This window comes from Temnothorax nylanderi, unplaced genomic scaffold (genome assembly GCF_030848795.1).
Source record: "Temnothorax nylanderi isolate EJ_2023f unplaced genomic scaffold, tnyl_v1.0 TNYL_tig0405_pilon, whole genome shotgun sequence".
NCBI lineage: Eukaryota > Metazoa > Arthropoda > Insecta > Hymenoptera > Formicidae > Temnothorax > Temnothorax nylanderi.
The window spans coordinates 127,501-142,554 of NW_027249467.1; the positions used below are offsets into that span (position 1 = coordinate 127,501).

The 15,054-nt window shown below is 34.9% G+C and overlaps 3 protein-coding genes across 3 annotated transcripts in view; 2 read left to right on the forward strand and 1 right to left on the reverse strand.

The window, feature by feature from the left end:
• The window catches only part of Ubc4 (ubiquitin conjugating enzyme 4), a 7,500-nt gene extending 2,241 nt beyond the window's left edge, over positions 1 to 5,259 (forward strand). The window contains exons 3-5 of the mRNA XM_071721325.1: positions 280 to 362; positions 596 to 759; positions 841 to 5,259. Coding sequence (XP_071577426.1) covers positions 280 to 362; positions 596 to 759; positions 841 to 980 — 387 coding nt within the window. The 3' untranslated portion in view covers positions 981 to 5,259. The remainder of the gene's footprint in view (positions 1 to 279; positions 363 to 595; positions 760 to 840) is intronic.
• A 1,011-nt stretch (positions 5,260 to 6,270) lies between these two features.
• Rfwd3 (ring finger and WD repeat domain 3) lies at positions 6,271 to 8,671 on the reverse strand. Its single transcript, XM_071721318.1, has 3 exons — positions 8,440 to 8,671; positions 8,062 to 8,202; positions 6,271 to 7,964 (listed from the first exon to the last, which is right to left on the reverse strand). Exons 1-3 carry the CDS (start codon positions 8,447 to 8,449, stop codon positions 6,484 to 6,486), a joined length of 1,632 nt encoding a protein of 543 aa, XP_071577419.1. The 5' UTR covers positions 8,450 to 8,671; the 3' UTR covers positions 6,271 to 6,483.
• A 1,448-nt stretch (positions 8,672 to 10,119) lies between these two features.
• Positions 10,120 to 15,042, forward strand: LOC139782337 (uncharacterized). Its single transcript, XM_071721330.1, has 6 exons — positions 10,120 to 10,376; positions 10,564 to 10,745; positions 10,823 to 10,980; positions 11,083 to 11,222; positions 11,325 to 11,464; positions 11,567 to 15,042. The coding sequence occupies exon 6, from the start codon at positions 13,047 to 13,049 to the stop codon at positions 14,121 to 14,123; it is 1,077 nt and encodes a 358-aa protein (XP_071577431.1). The 5' UTR covers positions 10,120 to 10,376; positions 10,564 to 10,745; positions 10,823 to 10,980; positions 11,083 to 11,222; positions 11,325 to 11,464; positions 11,567 to 13,046; the 3' UTR covers positions 14,124 to 15,042.
• Positions 15,043 to 15,054: the final 12 nt, after the last annotated feature.

Here is a 15,054-nt window from a genome sequence, read left to right on the forward strand (position 1 = left end):
GAGTATAATACTTATATAGCAAGCATTTCCGTAGCTTCTAATAACGTTTATTATTTTTTATTGCAATATATGGTACAAGAAGGTCAATTATAACACATAATTATTGTAAATCTACCATTTAGAATCTTTATAAATTAGTAACACAAATATATCATCAATATTAATTATATTGTCATCGATGAATTTTTATTTATACTTTGTTTTATTATAATAGATAAAATATATTTATGTTTTTACGAATAAACTGTCAAAGGTTTTGCATTGTATAAAATTTTGCAGGTACGTTTTATAACAAAAATATGGCATCCCAATATATCTTCCGTCACTGGTGCCATATGTTTGGATATCTTGAAAGATCAATGGCATGTATTTTCATTGTAAATTTATTCATTAGATTATTAATAGTTGTCAAAAACTCTTGTTTAAAAACTTCAGTCTGTTTTACAATGTCTTTTATCGAGTAAAAATATATTTTTATTTTTATCATGTTTATATATTTTCTACGTATTTCTTAATTTAATGTTACAACTTTGTTGTATTAGTATTGTGGCTTGTACATTTGCAAATTAATCTCATCTTTATTTTCATATTTAAGGGCTGCCGCAATGACTCTGCGCACAGTATTGCTGTCGTTACAAGCATTGTTATCTGCAGCAGAACCTGATGATCCTCAGGATGCAGTAGTCGCTAAACAATATAAAGAACATCCTGAATTGTTTCGTCAAACTGCCACACATTGGACATTTGTATATGCAGGTGGTACGTATTCGCGCACTTAGTCATGTTTATGTACATACATACATTTTGTGTTAAAGTATATGACTTATATCGAATCTTTAGGGCCAGCAAAAATGCCTGATTTAGATGACAAGATAAGAAGATTAACAGATATGGGAATTGAAGAACATAACGCAAGAGTTGCTTTATCTTCGTATAATTGGGACTTGGAACGCGCCACCGAGCACTGCCTCTTCAGTTAGTGATAACTACATAGTTAATTTGTCACATCCAAGCATTTGTCACATCCACTCATTTTGTGCTAAAAATTTCCTTGTAATAATACCATGTTCGGATATATATCATTAATGGTTTTACAATTGAAATTCCGCACCTATAATGACAATATCTGGATGTAAAAAGACATTACAAGACAGAAAAGCTATTCAATATCTACTAATAGTCATTTATTTAATTTGTAACATAAGTGTGAGGGAGAAATAATTATTAAAGAAATGGCTAGTATGAATCAATTAGCTAAATTTTAAGCATTCTGTGAGGAATATACTGTTCTGCATTACATTCTATTCAAATTCCATTGTTGCTTGAGAAATAACGTAATGTTACAACAAAATTTAAATTAATACGTTTTTAATTCCTTATTTTTTACGTAATAATTCAGTACACCATAAATCTGATATAAATGCGTATCCTTTAGCTTTGTATACCATTGTCAAATTTTTATTATTTTATCAGCCTTTAATGTTTTCCATTGCATTATAGATTTTGAATTTGTATTAAAGAGGGATTTGTATTTTGAATTTTCAGTAAAGTCTAATCTATGTATTCATGATACTATCTTTCAAGCGTAATTAAATCGTGTTTGCAATTTCTATAATTTATCTATGATCGATCTATCCTTTATATCAGTGATACGCAAATTTTCTTGATGAGCTGTGCATAATTATATGCCATACTTACCTTTTAATGGAAGGTACATGTTACAATAAAAACAACGTATTTCTTTCGTTCTTTAATACAAGACATAGGTTATTACAGTTCATCATTTTTCATTATTAAATAAATTGTTACTATTGCACTTTTACATAATTGAATTTGTTCCTGATAAAAAACGATATTAGGCTTAAGATTTTCAAGAAGTATGAGAAAATTTTGAATGTCCCCTTTTTTCTTTATCTTTTTATCTTTTTATACTTAAATCTGTCGTTTTTTTAATTTAAGAAACTTAATTTTTTTGGACCAATTTTGAAGTCAGAATCAGAACCACTAACAATAAGTGTAATTTGGTCATCACTGATCTATGATGAATAAAGTAATATTGAAGCAATATATGCATATGTGCAAAAAACTGCTTTTATTTGAGATAGAAAAAGCATAATTTAAGCAAGTCCGCTTGAATATTATTGAAGTAAGATATGACCTGTAAAAAGATTCATAAACTTCGATGTTAATATTTTACACTAGTGTATTTTTAGTGTTGGCTTACCTGCGGTAGTAAAACTATCTCACATCACAGACATGTATCTTTAGAAGTATACATTTTATCTTTTTGTTTTTGTATCATATGCCGTGTACATTCCAGACTCAGGTGTAAATGGCATTTATTTAGCGGCCTCAGTTAAATTCTACATTACTTAAAAATATGTAATTGGCGAAGGAAAAAACAATCAAAGCACATTAAGTTCAACTTTAGTTTGGTAATAATCTTGTAAAATCATGAGATGGCACAGTTAGAAAGAATAAGGACAGAAATTTAATTAACTCATTATTTGTATAATAATGTATATGATGCAGAAATGCACATAGCTTTTTGTACAATCAAATGTTAAATCATGTGCGTTATACAGTGAAAGGATAAAAGTTTAATCATAGTTTTACCAGTTTGTAGCATCAGTTTTTCTATAGATCATATTTAAAAAAAGTGATAACTATTGGTTGATTGTAAAAATTGTTTTGCTTTATTTTTTCGGTAATTATACAGAAAGAGGGCAACCTCGTGTATGACCTTGACTTTGATATATGGTGTCAAGGTCACTTTCCTGAGTGACCTTCAGAAGGTTTTAGCTGGCGGTCGTTGTTTATTAAGAAGTTATTAACAAATGCAACTAAAATATATAACAGATTGTGTCAGTGCTAAGGGAAGTAATTTATTGATACATGTGCATAGACAGTACACATATAAGCGGGGGTGGGTGGAGGTGGACATCGGTTCGTGTGGAAAATAAAAACCTGAACCGTACAATGATAAACCTTGTTTTGCCTTATAAGCAGGCCGGGGTGGGGTGGGATGAACCTCGCTTCAATCTAATCAAAAGTCTTCATTGTACGGTTCAGGTTTTTATTTTTCCACGCGAACCGATGCCCTGGTAAAAATTACCGTTAGAAACAGTTAGAAACAGATAGAATTTCTGATGGTATGTAACGGAATCCTATCCGCTGTAACTGCAAGCTTGTCTAGCTCTATCCGTTTCTGTAAGCAGCACTATTGTATCTGCAAATACAGACAGAAAATGTAACGACGTATAACTGTATCTAATGGAAATCTATCGGCATACAGCATCTATAAGCTTTTGCAATAGAAAAACTTGTCTGTTTCTGTCCGCATTCTGTACGCATCAGATGCTGACGGTATCTATCCGTAATTGCGGATACCGCATCCATCTGCATCTGTACGCAATGTCGACTTATAGGAATTTGTCTGCAACTACGGATGCGAATCCTGTCTGTTTTTGTCCGCATTCTGTACGCATCAGATGCTGACGGTATCTATCCGTAATTGCGGATACCGCATCCATCTGCATCTGTACGCAATGTCGACCTACAGGAATTTATCTGCAACTACGGATACGAATCCTGTCTGTTTCTATCCGCAGTCTGTACGCATCAGATGCTGACGGTATCTATCCGTAATTGCGGATACCGCATCCATCTGCATCTGTACGCAATGTCGACCTATAGGAATTTGTCTGCAACTACGGATACGAATCCTGTATGTTTCTGTCCGCATTCTGTACGCATCAAATGCTGACGGTATCTATCCGTAATTGCGGATACCGCATCCATCTGCATCTTCGCGACGACGCCGCTAGGCGGCGCATGATGGAAAGCGTTTCTCACATTTAAAATACAACCAGCCATAATATATAAGCAGGCGTTCTGTCAGGCGACAACCAGAAAAATTACAGTGTCGTAACTAAAGGAATCCCTTCTCCTGGCGTTTAAAGGTAGAATCTACCTGATAACTACAAACCTCCCACAATGTACATGTATTTGCAGTAATAAGAAATGAATAAAATGCATTTGCAGTTAGAAACGGATAGAGCGGGCAAATCATAATTGCATGCAAATGCAGATAGATATCCTGCCTGGTTTTGCAATCAGATGCGGATAGACATTCAAAATTGGCTACGTATAAAAACGAATAGGATTCATAATTCGTCTGCGCATAGGTTCAGATAGAAGTTCCGTTCCGTTAGGAATCAGTTAGATGCAGTTAGCCTTCCTCACCGTATTTGCGTACACAGTCTTATAGAATCTGCAACACTTTTCATCTGCTTCTATCCGTAATTGCAGGGAAAGAAACGCATAGTAAAACAGTCAGAAACGGATAGAATGCACGTTCTATCCGTTTCTAACGGTAATTTTTACCAGGGTGTCCACCTCTCTACCCACCTTCGCCTATATGTGTACTGTCTATACACATATATCAATAAATTACTTCCCTTAGCATTGACACAATCTGTTATATTTTTTAGTTACATTTGAAATAACTTCGGTAATTATGTAGTAATACGGACCACCCTCCGATGACCTTGACCTTGACATATGTTATCAAGGTCACCCTCCTGAGTGACCTTTAAAAGGTTTTAACCGTCGCTCGTTTTTTATTAAAAAGTTATTAACAAAATAAGTTTCGAAAATATAGCAGTTATTTTGAGTATTGAAAGTAGCGAGAAAGTCGCTACTTTACCAAAACACAACATTTAAAGCAGTGAATAAAGTGAATTCTCTACTTCAGAAGAAAATTTACTTGTTTTGGTAAAGCAGCGACTTTCTCGGGAAATAAAGTATTCTCTGCTTTAACAAAAAGACTTCAATTTATCAACAATTTACTGCTTTAAATGTTGTGTTTTGGTAAAGTAGTGACTTTCACGCGAAACGAGATATTCTCTACTTGAAAAAAAGACGTAATATTAGTCGTATGCCTCTCAATACTTAAAATAACTGCTATATTTTCGAAACTTTTTTTGTTAATAACTTTTTAATAAAAAACGAGCGACGGCTAAAACCTTCTGAAGGGGGGGTCTCAGGAGGGTGATCTTGACGCCATATATCAAGGTCAAGGTCATAGATGAGGTTGCCCTCTTTTTGTATAATTATCATTTTTTCTTGCTCATGATGTATTATCCTACATATGGGTTTGTTTATGGATGTGATTCCAACATCCTCTTTGATGTTTTAATTACTGTAATGTTTAATAATATGAAAAAATAAAGTTCTTTTTTCATTGTTCTGACTGGATTCTGGATACATAAATTTTTTCCTTATCATATATCTAATTTTCCCCAGAATAGAAAAGTTCTCTTTTTTCCCCCGTACAGACTCGGTACATAAATTTTTATATTAATATTTTTTTGTTAATAATGTGTTTATAATAACGGAATTTCCACCTTATTGTCATTTAATACTGATTTATTATATATATATATCATCCCGTTGGCATCATTCAGCTAGCGGAACATAAATCTCTTGCTAAATTTTTTGTATTATAGCTTATATATACGAAAGTAGTATATAAAAATATTTTTATGTAAAATTGACTATCTACTGTGATAAGTTATTGAAAATGTCTTTCCTGCTGAAAACATCATTAAACTTACTATGTACAAATATGACTTCATATTGTATACAAATATGATTAGTAGTTTGTAGAAATAATTACTGAATTCAGTAATTATTGTTAGGTAGAACATGTGCAATGGATAATAAAAATATCCAAGTGGCAACATAGAGTAACTAGGTCTATGCTTTTTAGGCTGTACTCATATTGCATTCTTATGGAAAAAAGAAGATTTGATGACCCACTATATTATTTGTATCCATTTTTGCTTGAACTTTATTAAAGTTGTAAAATTTATCTTATAATTCAGATGCATAAAAGAAAAATTTGCAATTTATATCACATTTTTCGCGATACATTTAATCTCTTTGTATAGCTCTAATATATACACATTACAATATTGCAATGCATACAAATATTTTACTATAAAAATCAAACACCCATATTTTATAAAAGTTTGAAAAGTCAATAAATAAGATCATAGTATACGATAAAGAGTTATGAGACATAGATCTGGATAATTTTTAGATCATTCTGCTTAATTGTTGTATCTGAATTAGCTATTTCTTTGAACGTACTTAATAAAAGTACGTTCAATCTAACGTACAGACATATATCTATAGGATTCTAAGTACCTACAATAAAAACAAATAGAAGACTAATAAATAATTATTGTAAAAGAATTTCAGATATATATATATATATATATATATTCTTGCATTAATCAAAATTTATCTATATATACAATATACATATGATATTATTACAAAGAAAAGATGTTTTAAGTCAGTCTGTCACATATAAAAATACTGTATCAAAAGATACCATTGTGTCTTGCACCAAGTATCATGCACAGCAAGTGGCGAGGTAGATTGTGTATCATTTTGTACGTTTGTACTTTACGATTATGTTAATTGTCCATAATTGTACAGTCTAAGCTTTTTTGCAGAAAGACTTGTTAAGAATAAGTTATTGTTAATATTAAATGAACATAGATCCATAACAGGATCCGATACTGGAAGATCATATAACTTTTGGCCGCTTGCTATACTCCATAATGATATACTGCTACTTGATTCTATATATGCTGCGACTAATGTGTCATCTTCCGTAGATAAATAACATGGTCGAGATAAAAGGTGTTGAGAATTACCAGCCTGGAATGTATGCACCGCATTATATGTAACTATTTCTTCGTTAGACGTATTCTTTTCAATAGTACATACTATGTGTCTTGCATGCGGTTGCCTGGAATTAGGGCGAGATGATATAAGACAATGATGATTTTTTTCATCATAGCGCACAGAGATAAAAGGACCCTCCAAAAACATCTGTTTAGATAGATAGAAGGTGTCCTTAACTTCGTATGTATAACATGAATTCAAGCGACATGCTATAAATCCACCTCTGCTGATACCACTGCCAGGATTTGGCGGCACTGTTGCCATTGATACAACTGGTGTCTTATCACCATTACCTTCCAAAACGTTAACAGCGCAGGAAGTTTGTCTAATATCAAACTGAGAGATAGTTCCATTTTGCGCGCCAGTTAGGAAAATATTTGGATTATCACCTGACCAACAACAACTCCAAAGTGGATATTCTGTTTGGTATGTGTGCACTATCATATTACTTTGGATGTCCATTAGCTTTGCACATTTATCAAAGCCAACACTAAGAAGAATTGTTTGTTGCGTTGAATGAAAAGTTACGTCTCTTATAGCCTGAGTGTGTAAGAAAATAAATTGCCGTAAATTAAAGTATTCGCAATCCATCTTCCTTATGCCATACCCGTTGAATAGCGTGTTTGATGATTTCTGGGAAACAACCAGGAATTTGTGCCATGGATTGTAATCCAAGACGCGACAACCGCCCTCTTTACAGATTTCTACAGATTGTTCTAAATAAAACTTTCTTGAAATAGAGAGATTTGAACCACTCTGGCCAGTATCAATATTGATTCTTGATTTTTGACTTTCCAATTCGGTAATACGTTTCTTCATGCAAGTTATATGTTCCTCGTATATTTTTAGACGAGTATTGGCTTGCGTTAATTCCATCCGCAAATGATTCTTTTCAGTTGACACATTAAGCAAATCCTTCTTCAGATTGTTGTATTCAGTAGAATCAATTGCTGTCAGTTTTTTTGCATATAGCATCCTAATATGTTTCACGGCAGCTTTCTTGTTGCATTGTGGACAACGGCGATTCGTACTGTTGCAGGAGTACTGTAGCCATTTCAGAATACAACTGTGCCCAAACAAATGTCCGCACCGTAAGCAACACAAGCGGTGTTCTCCCGAGCTGGTCCATTGTTCCATGCATATTGGACATGCCTGATCAGAATCTATATCTGAGACATCCAAGTTTGCACTCGCTGTATTTGCTGCAAGAGATTTAATTTTTAGATATATTTCTGTATACATATATTTAGAAAGTTTTATTTTTACGCTACAACTATTCTATTACGATATAATACATACTTTGTTGTGAACTCTCACAATCAGTTCGAATGTTAATCTCTTCATTATTTTGTTCGCCATTAGGAAGAACATTTTCATTTTCGTGCTGATCTTCTGCATTTTGCTCTTCTACTTGCATTTGCTCATTTACTACATTTTCGTCTGTAATAATAAAATAATGTTGCCAAATGTTAGACTTGATTGAAGTCTGATTATATAAACAAACATATTGGAGAGAGACATTAATGCCCGATTTCACCAACGTCTTATCACAAAAATTATATAATTATTATTAATTATATTACGTCTCACAAGTAGTACAACTAATTATACTCGCGAAAAGAGTATAATATATGTATTCTTTTTTTCGGAGTTATATATTAGTGGTATTATACTTACTCTCGTCCATAACCTTTAACTCTGACTCGATCGAGATTCAACTCTCAAGTTTGACTGAACTCGCAAATCTCAGTATGCAATAATGAAAAACGCGGTTTTCTCCTTCTTCTTTTTTTCTTCTTTTTAAGTTATCTATTCCAAATTGGGATAATATTTTCTTGGCTTCTGCCTCTTTTCAGAGGACAATACGGCGTGCGATTTCAACTTCTTTTTTGTTTAATGGCACCCGCCTCTTGTCAGTGGACGATACGGCCAATTTCTTGTTGAAAATGGGCGCGTTCAGCAGACCAAGCCGCTGAGTAGCAGTCAAACGTGATTGGCTCTTACTTTTAAAACCAACCAATTAACGCAGAGTGTTGATGAGACGAACTCAACAGTTGTGTCTGTTGAACGCGGCCAATGAGTGTCAATGCAGCTTGTGTCACTATCGCAATATTCAAGATCTATTTCTATTCGAGTGGTGAGACAGCATGAGCTGTGTGCGTGATGTAGAAAGGAAAGCTTAAGGGGCGGTGGAGGGGGGTGCAGCGCGCGGTTCAAATTTGAACTTCAATAGCCTTACAGAAGGCCATGATTAGGCGACACACCTTTTACATTTACAGATAACTTCGCGCAACTTTACACTATGCCTAATAGTAATTGGACAATGAAAAATTAAATGGTTAATATCCTGAATCCGATTACCGCATGGACATGAGATATCATCAATTAGATTCTTGCGAAACTATGATTTAGGTTATAATGATTAGCTCTAAGTGCCCGTCTACAATAGGTGTTTTAAGCCCTAAGCCCTAAGAAATTGACCAATTATAGTCAATTATTCTCCTTAAATTCAACTGTGATTGAACAATTTCTTAAGGCTTAGGGATTAAAACACCTAGCTATTGTAGACCGGGACTAATGCGGTTCACGGTTACAATTGTTTCTCTCCTAAGACCAGAATTGTAATACCAAGGTTTGGATGATTCTCAATAGATGTTATTATAATAGTGGGTTTCTTTATCAAGAGCGCGAGAGGCTAGATAGTCTCTAAAGCGATTGTCGAGTCTTTCTTTAGGAATTGCAAAAAGATCCGTATACGGAATTCTGAACTGCGGAGGTGGGGTACCCTCCCTAATTGCCCTTTTTGCTAAGGAGTCGGCAACCTCATTACCAGCTATTCATATATGCGAGGGAATCCAAATGAACTGAATACGGGTGCCTCTTTCTCGGGCTATAAGTAACTTTACTTTAATAAGTGGGATGAGATACCCAGCTAACACAATCTGTAATCGCAAACGTTGGCAACAAATTATGTTTGCCGAAAGGCCGCAAATGGGAAACATAATTTGGTATTGTCAATTCTGTTAGCACACTTCCGTCAATATGCAACAACCTTTGTCGGCAAAATATATGACAGAATAGCAGTTAACAGCAAGCAGATACCGAACATATTGACGGCAGATTGATGGCAAATGCTAAGCAGTTTTGCTATTACAAACAGTGTCAGCAAACATCTCGCAAAAATATAACAATGTATGTTGACGACAGATGGCTCGGATAAGCGAGCAGGTCTGTTGAATGCATTGACGACAGATTCACGACAAATATCAAGCAACTTTGCTATTACGAAAGTGTCAGCATTTGTCACGCAAGAATGCAACAGTCGGCCCGATAGGCGTACGACGCGCCACGCCGGCCGGAATGGCTGGTGCGCATGTCGCTATGGCAGTCTTGACTTGTACGTCCAATCACGACGTCATAAAGCGCCCAGTGAAACCAGCGTGCTGAAGCGGGAATTATCCTGTGAAGAACTGCAGATATCATTTGAACGTGCGTGTCTTCAGGCTGAGAAAAAGGTTTTTCTTGTCCTTTCTTCCAAGAAAGAGGAAGTGCCGTTGTATTTCTTATGAGCTAAATAACCAGTGCGATTCACGTTCAAGAAGCGTTGTGCTCAGGTTAGTTTGTATTTCGTGTTCCTACGATATGAGAATTCGTGTAATATATATGCGTATTTTATCGCGTTCGTCTTTCAACTTCTTATAAAAATACGAAAAAGTGTCATTATAGTATTCCGAGTTCGGTCATTGCGACGCTGTTATACGTAAAACCAGGTGAATAAAATGTATTTCTGTTCTATTATAGTTGTAGCGCACAACGCCACTGCTTATGCTTGTTTACTTCGGGGACAAGGAGTCACGCATCCGGCTCGTGACGATACGGACGGTGTGATACTTTGTGCGTGCCGCTTGGGTGTTCTATTGTGTTCCATTGCGTCGTACCTGGTCGCGTGGTCGTACGTGGCCGTACACAGTTGTGCGTCCTTGGTAAGTATTTTAGTTTTATTTTACTTTTTGTACTTTATTCTTGTTTAGTATATTATGTTGCTTTTTTTGCTTTATAGATTTTTGCTTTACAAACGGAACTTCTGTTTGCGTGAAGTCCGACGTAACTTTGAATCGGTGACACAATTCGTGGTCCCCGAGTATCCACGTATTGTAAATACGTACAATCACGTTTGTGAACCGCATCGCCTGGAAATTCGCTGCAGCCGCGGGCAAGGTAAGTTTGCCCGATCGCTTTGCATGCATTAAACGTTATGTGCTCTGTTTTTTATGTCCATTGTCTTATATGTAATACATTTTTCTTCTTTATGTGTTACAGACTGCTCTATTTGAGCGAAGTCCGACGTCACTTTGAATCGGTGACACGATTCGTAGTCCCCGAGTATCCACGTATTGTAAATACGTACAATCACGTTTGTGAACCGCATCGCCTGGAAATTCGCTGCAGCCGCGGGCAAGGTAAGTTTGCCCGTTCGCTTTGCATGCATTAAACGTTATGTGCTCTGTTTTTTATGTCCATTGTCTTATATGTAATACATTTTTCTTCTTTATGTGTTACAGATTGCTCTATTTGAGCGAAGTCCGACGTCACTTTGAATCGGTGACACGATTCGTGGTCCCCGAGTATCCACGTATTGTAAATACGTACAATCATGTTTGTGAACCGCATCGCCTGGAAATTTGCTGCAGCCGCGGGCAAGGTAAGTTTGCCCAATCGCTTTGCATGCATTAAACGTTATGTGCTCTGTTTTTTATGTCCATTGTCTTATATGTAATACATTTTTCTTCTTTATGTGTTACAGACTGCTCTATTTGAGCGAAGTCCGACGTCACTTTGAATCGGTGACACGATTCGTGGTGCCCGAGTATCCACGTATTGTAAATACGTATAATCACGTTTGTGAACCGCATCGCCTGGAAATTCACTACAGCCGTGGGCAAGGTACACGCAATTTCTCTACGATTTAATGAGACAATATTTTGGTGTTTCCATGCAAATGGATTGTAATGTATAGATTTACTAATGCGGTTTTTATGTTATTTTTTATAAATTATATTTTTAAACTCGTGCTCACGCGGTCCGCATTACGACTCCTCGTTTTACCATCTTTTGAAGAGCTATAAAACTTGTGTAGTTGCCTCTGCGTAAAAACTTAGTGCGGTGTGTGCGGAGAGCTAGTTAAAACTCTGCCCTAAACATTAATTGAAATGATTTATAACTTATCTGTCTCCTACTTGTATAAAGATACAGACACTCGCTTAAATTTGAGGGGTAACTCGGACTTAAACTATACTTAATTTTTTAATTTTTAGTGGTATGCGATTTTTTGCGTTATTGCAAGTATGATTGCAGTTTATTTTTTAATAAGTTTTTTTGTGACTACAGTTATATAACATTTTTGTGCACTGGAAAAAGTGACACTATGTGTCACTGATACTGCTCTGATATTGCTTACAATTATTTTAGTTTTTTCAATTGGTTTTGGTATTTTGTACGTTTCACGAATATCGTAATCGTGCATTTCGAAATATTGTCTATTGTATTGATGGTTCATTCTCTTACTAGTTTTCTAATCCTTTTCTTCTTTGTATTTACAGAAATTTCATACAAAGATCTTTCTCCACTTATTTTTTCAATTGGTTTTGGTATTTTGTACGTTTTGCGAATATCGTAATCGTGCATTTCAAAATATTGTCTATTGTATTGATGGTTTATTCTCTTACTAGTTTCTTATTCTTTACGTTTGATCCCTCGCTTTCATCATCAGTGATTATATCGTATATCGATTTGATCGTGTTTTTGGCTTTATATAAAGCTTTACGAGGCTCTCTAATCCTTTTCTTCTTTGTATTCACAACATAAATTTTATATTTTGTAGACACAAGAAATTTGTACCTGCAATCTCTTGCAAATTCCATTTTATATATAAATATGGAAAAACAATATCTAAAGACCTCAATTTGTCGAAAGACGCTGCACACATTGTCTGAAAGACAAAAAAGGAGAATTAGAGCAGAATACAGAAACAATGTTCATTTATTAACTTTGACCAATGAAAATGTCCGTACTACGAGTGATATGCATTTACCTGGCCCCTCCACTGCATCTGAAGAAACTATTACTTTCAATAGTATTTCGAACGATAAAACTTGCAGTGTAAATATAGTAAATACACAAAGAATTGATAGTTCGTCTCCTTCAGATATGTTTCATGTTAGTCCTATTAGCAATAATAACAGTAATGAACATGAATTAAGTGATGAAAATGCTCTTGCCTCCTTATGTACAGATACACCGTACACGAAGCATCTTTTCGTGAGAAATTGGCAACTTGCTTCATAAATAATAATCTTACACATGTTCAGGGAAATAGCATACTATCTCTTCTAAGAACACATTCTTGCTTTTTCTTATTACCTAAGGATGTTAGGACGCTACTCCAAACACCGCGTAATTGTCTTGCTATATCCTCTGTGCCACCGGGGGAATATCTTCATTTTGATTTGGAACTTGGAATTATTGAAAGCCTCTGTAATGCATCATGTACGTCAGTTGACGAGGTAGTTTTAGATTTTAGTACTGATGGATGTAATTTAGATAAACAAAGTATCATTCATATTTGGCCAATTCAGTGTCGAATTGCCAATGTACAAGATGCACCACTAATAGTTGTGGGTATTTACAAAGGTCCTGCAAAACCATATAATCCTAACGTTTTCTTTAACAAATTTGTACAAGATGTCCAAAGAATTTTTTCAAATGGAGGAATACAATTCAATGACAAGAAAGTGCTACTAAGACTTATATGTTTTATAGCAGATGTGCCAGCTCGCGCTTTTATATTAAATCTTCGTAACCATATGGCTGAACGTCCATGTTCCAAATGTAAAATATCAGGTACACATTTTCATAGTAATCATAACGTCTTTAATGGTATAAACCATCCTCTTCGAACGGATGAAGAATACCACATCCGCTTAGATGAGATTCATCACAAAGAAGGTACAAGTCCGCTCTCACAATTACCGATGGGAATGGTATCACAGGTTCCATTTGAATGTATGCACCTTGTGTTCATAGGTGTAATGAAAGAGATATTACTTGCGTGGGTAAAAGGAAAATACTCTCGTGACACAAAACTATCCAGCACATCTATTACCATTATAAATACACGAATAGAAAGTTTACAAAAATATTGTCCTTCAGATTTTGCAAGGCAACCCAGATCTCTCGAAATGTTTTCAAAATATAAAGCTACAGAACTGCGACAAATGTTACTGTATACTAGTCCAGCTCTATTCCATGATTTATTAGATAAAACAGTCTATAAACATTCTTATTTTTACATACAGCTATAAGAATCTTATCTTCTAAGTGTCCATGAAGGCAATACTTACGTTTTGCAGAGTGTGCCCTTCAGAAATTTGTTCTTCGAGCTGAACATGTTTATGACACTACATTTAATTCGTATAACGTGCATGGTCTGCTTCATCTCACAGATGACGTTAGACGTTTTGGCAATTTAGATTCATTTTCTGCTTTTCCATTTGAAAGCAATATGTCAATTTTTCGGAGATATTGCAGAAAAGGTAATCAACCTCTCCAACAAATGTTTAATAGAATAAAAGAAAGACAAGTGCACGGAAGTAGCAAAGCTCGTAATGTAGAAACATCTGTTCGTGTATTTATGCCGTACATTGATGATAGCAATTGTACTCGGTATCGCAAAATTACATTTAATCACATATTGCTTAGTACACATATCCGCGATAATTGTTGCATCTTAAATAATGGGTCTATTTGTATTGTTTGCGATATTTTCAAGGACGGAAATTCTTATTGTTTATGCGTCAAAAAGTTTGTACAAGTGACTAATTTTTATGATATTGGTATATCATCATCAGATGTTCAGGTATACTCGTGTGCGGCGTTAGCAGATGAGGTATCACATATTAATCTGCATGAAGTCAGCGCAAAAGGTTACAGAATGCCGTATTGGGGTAGCATAGATGAGAATAGTAATAGTGATGATAGTACGGCAGATAATGCTTCGTACACACCGCAATATATTGTAGTTGCTATAATGCATAATGAAACATTGTAATTAGGATTGTCATCTCCGTATGTCTGTTCGCCCGGAAAGTAATCAGTAACTTCGTTTTTTTCCGATGCTTCTGTAAAGCGTAATGCGTATTTTTTTCATAAATGTTTAAAACAATATTTATTAGTCATATCTATTACATCTCATAACAGACACATGTCTAATAAAATGTTAGATTAGTTAATATT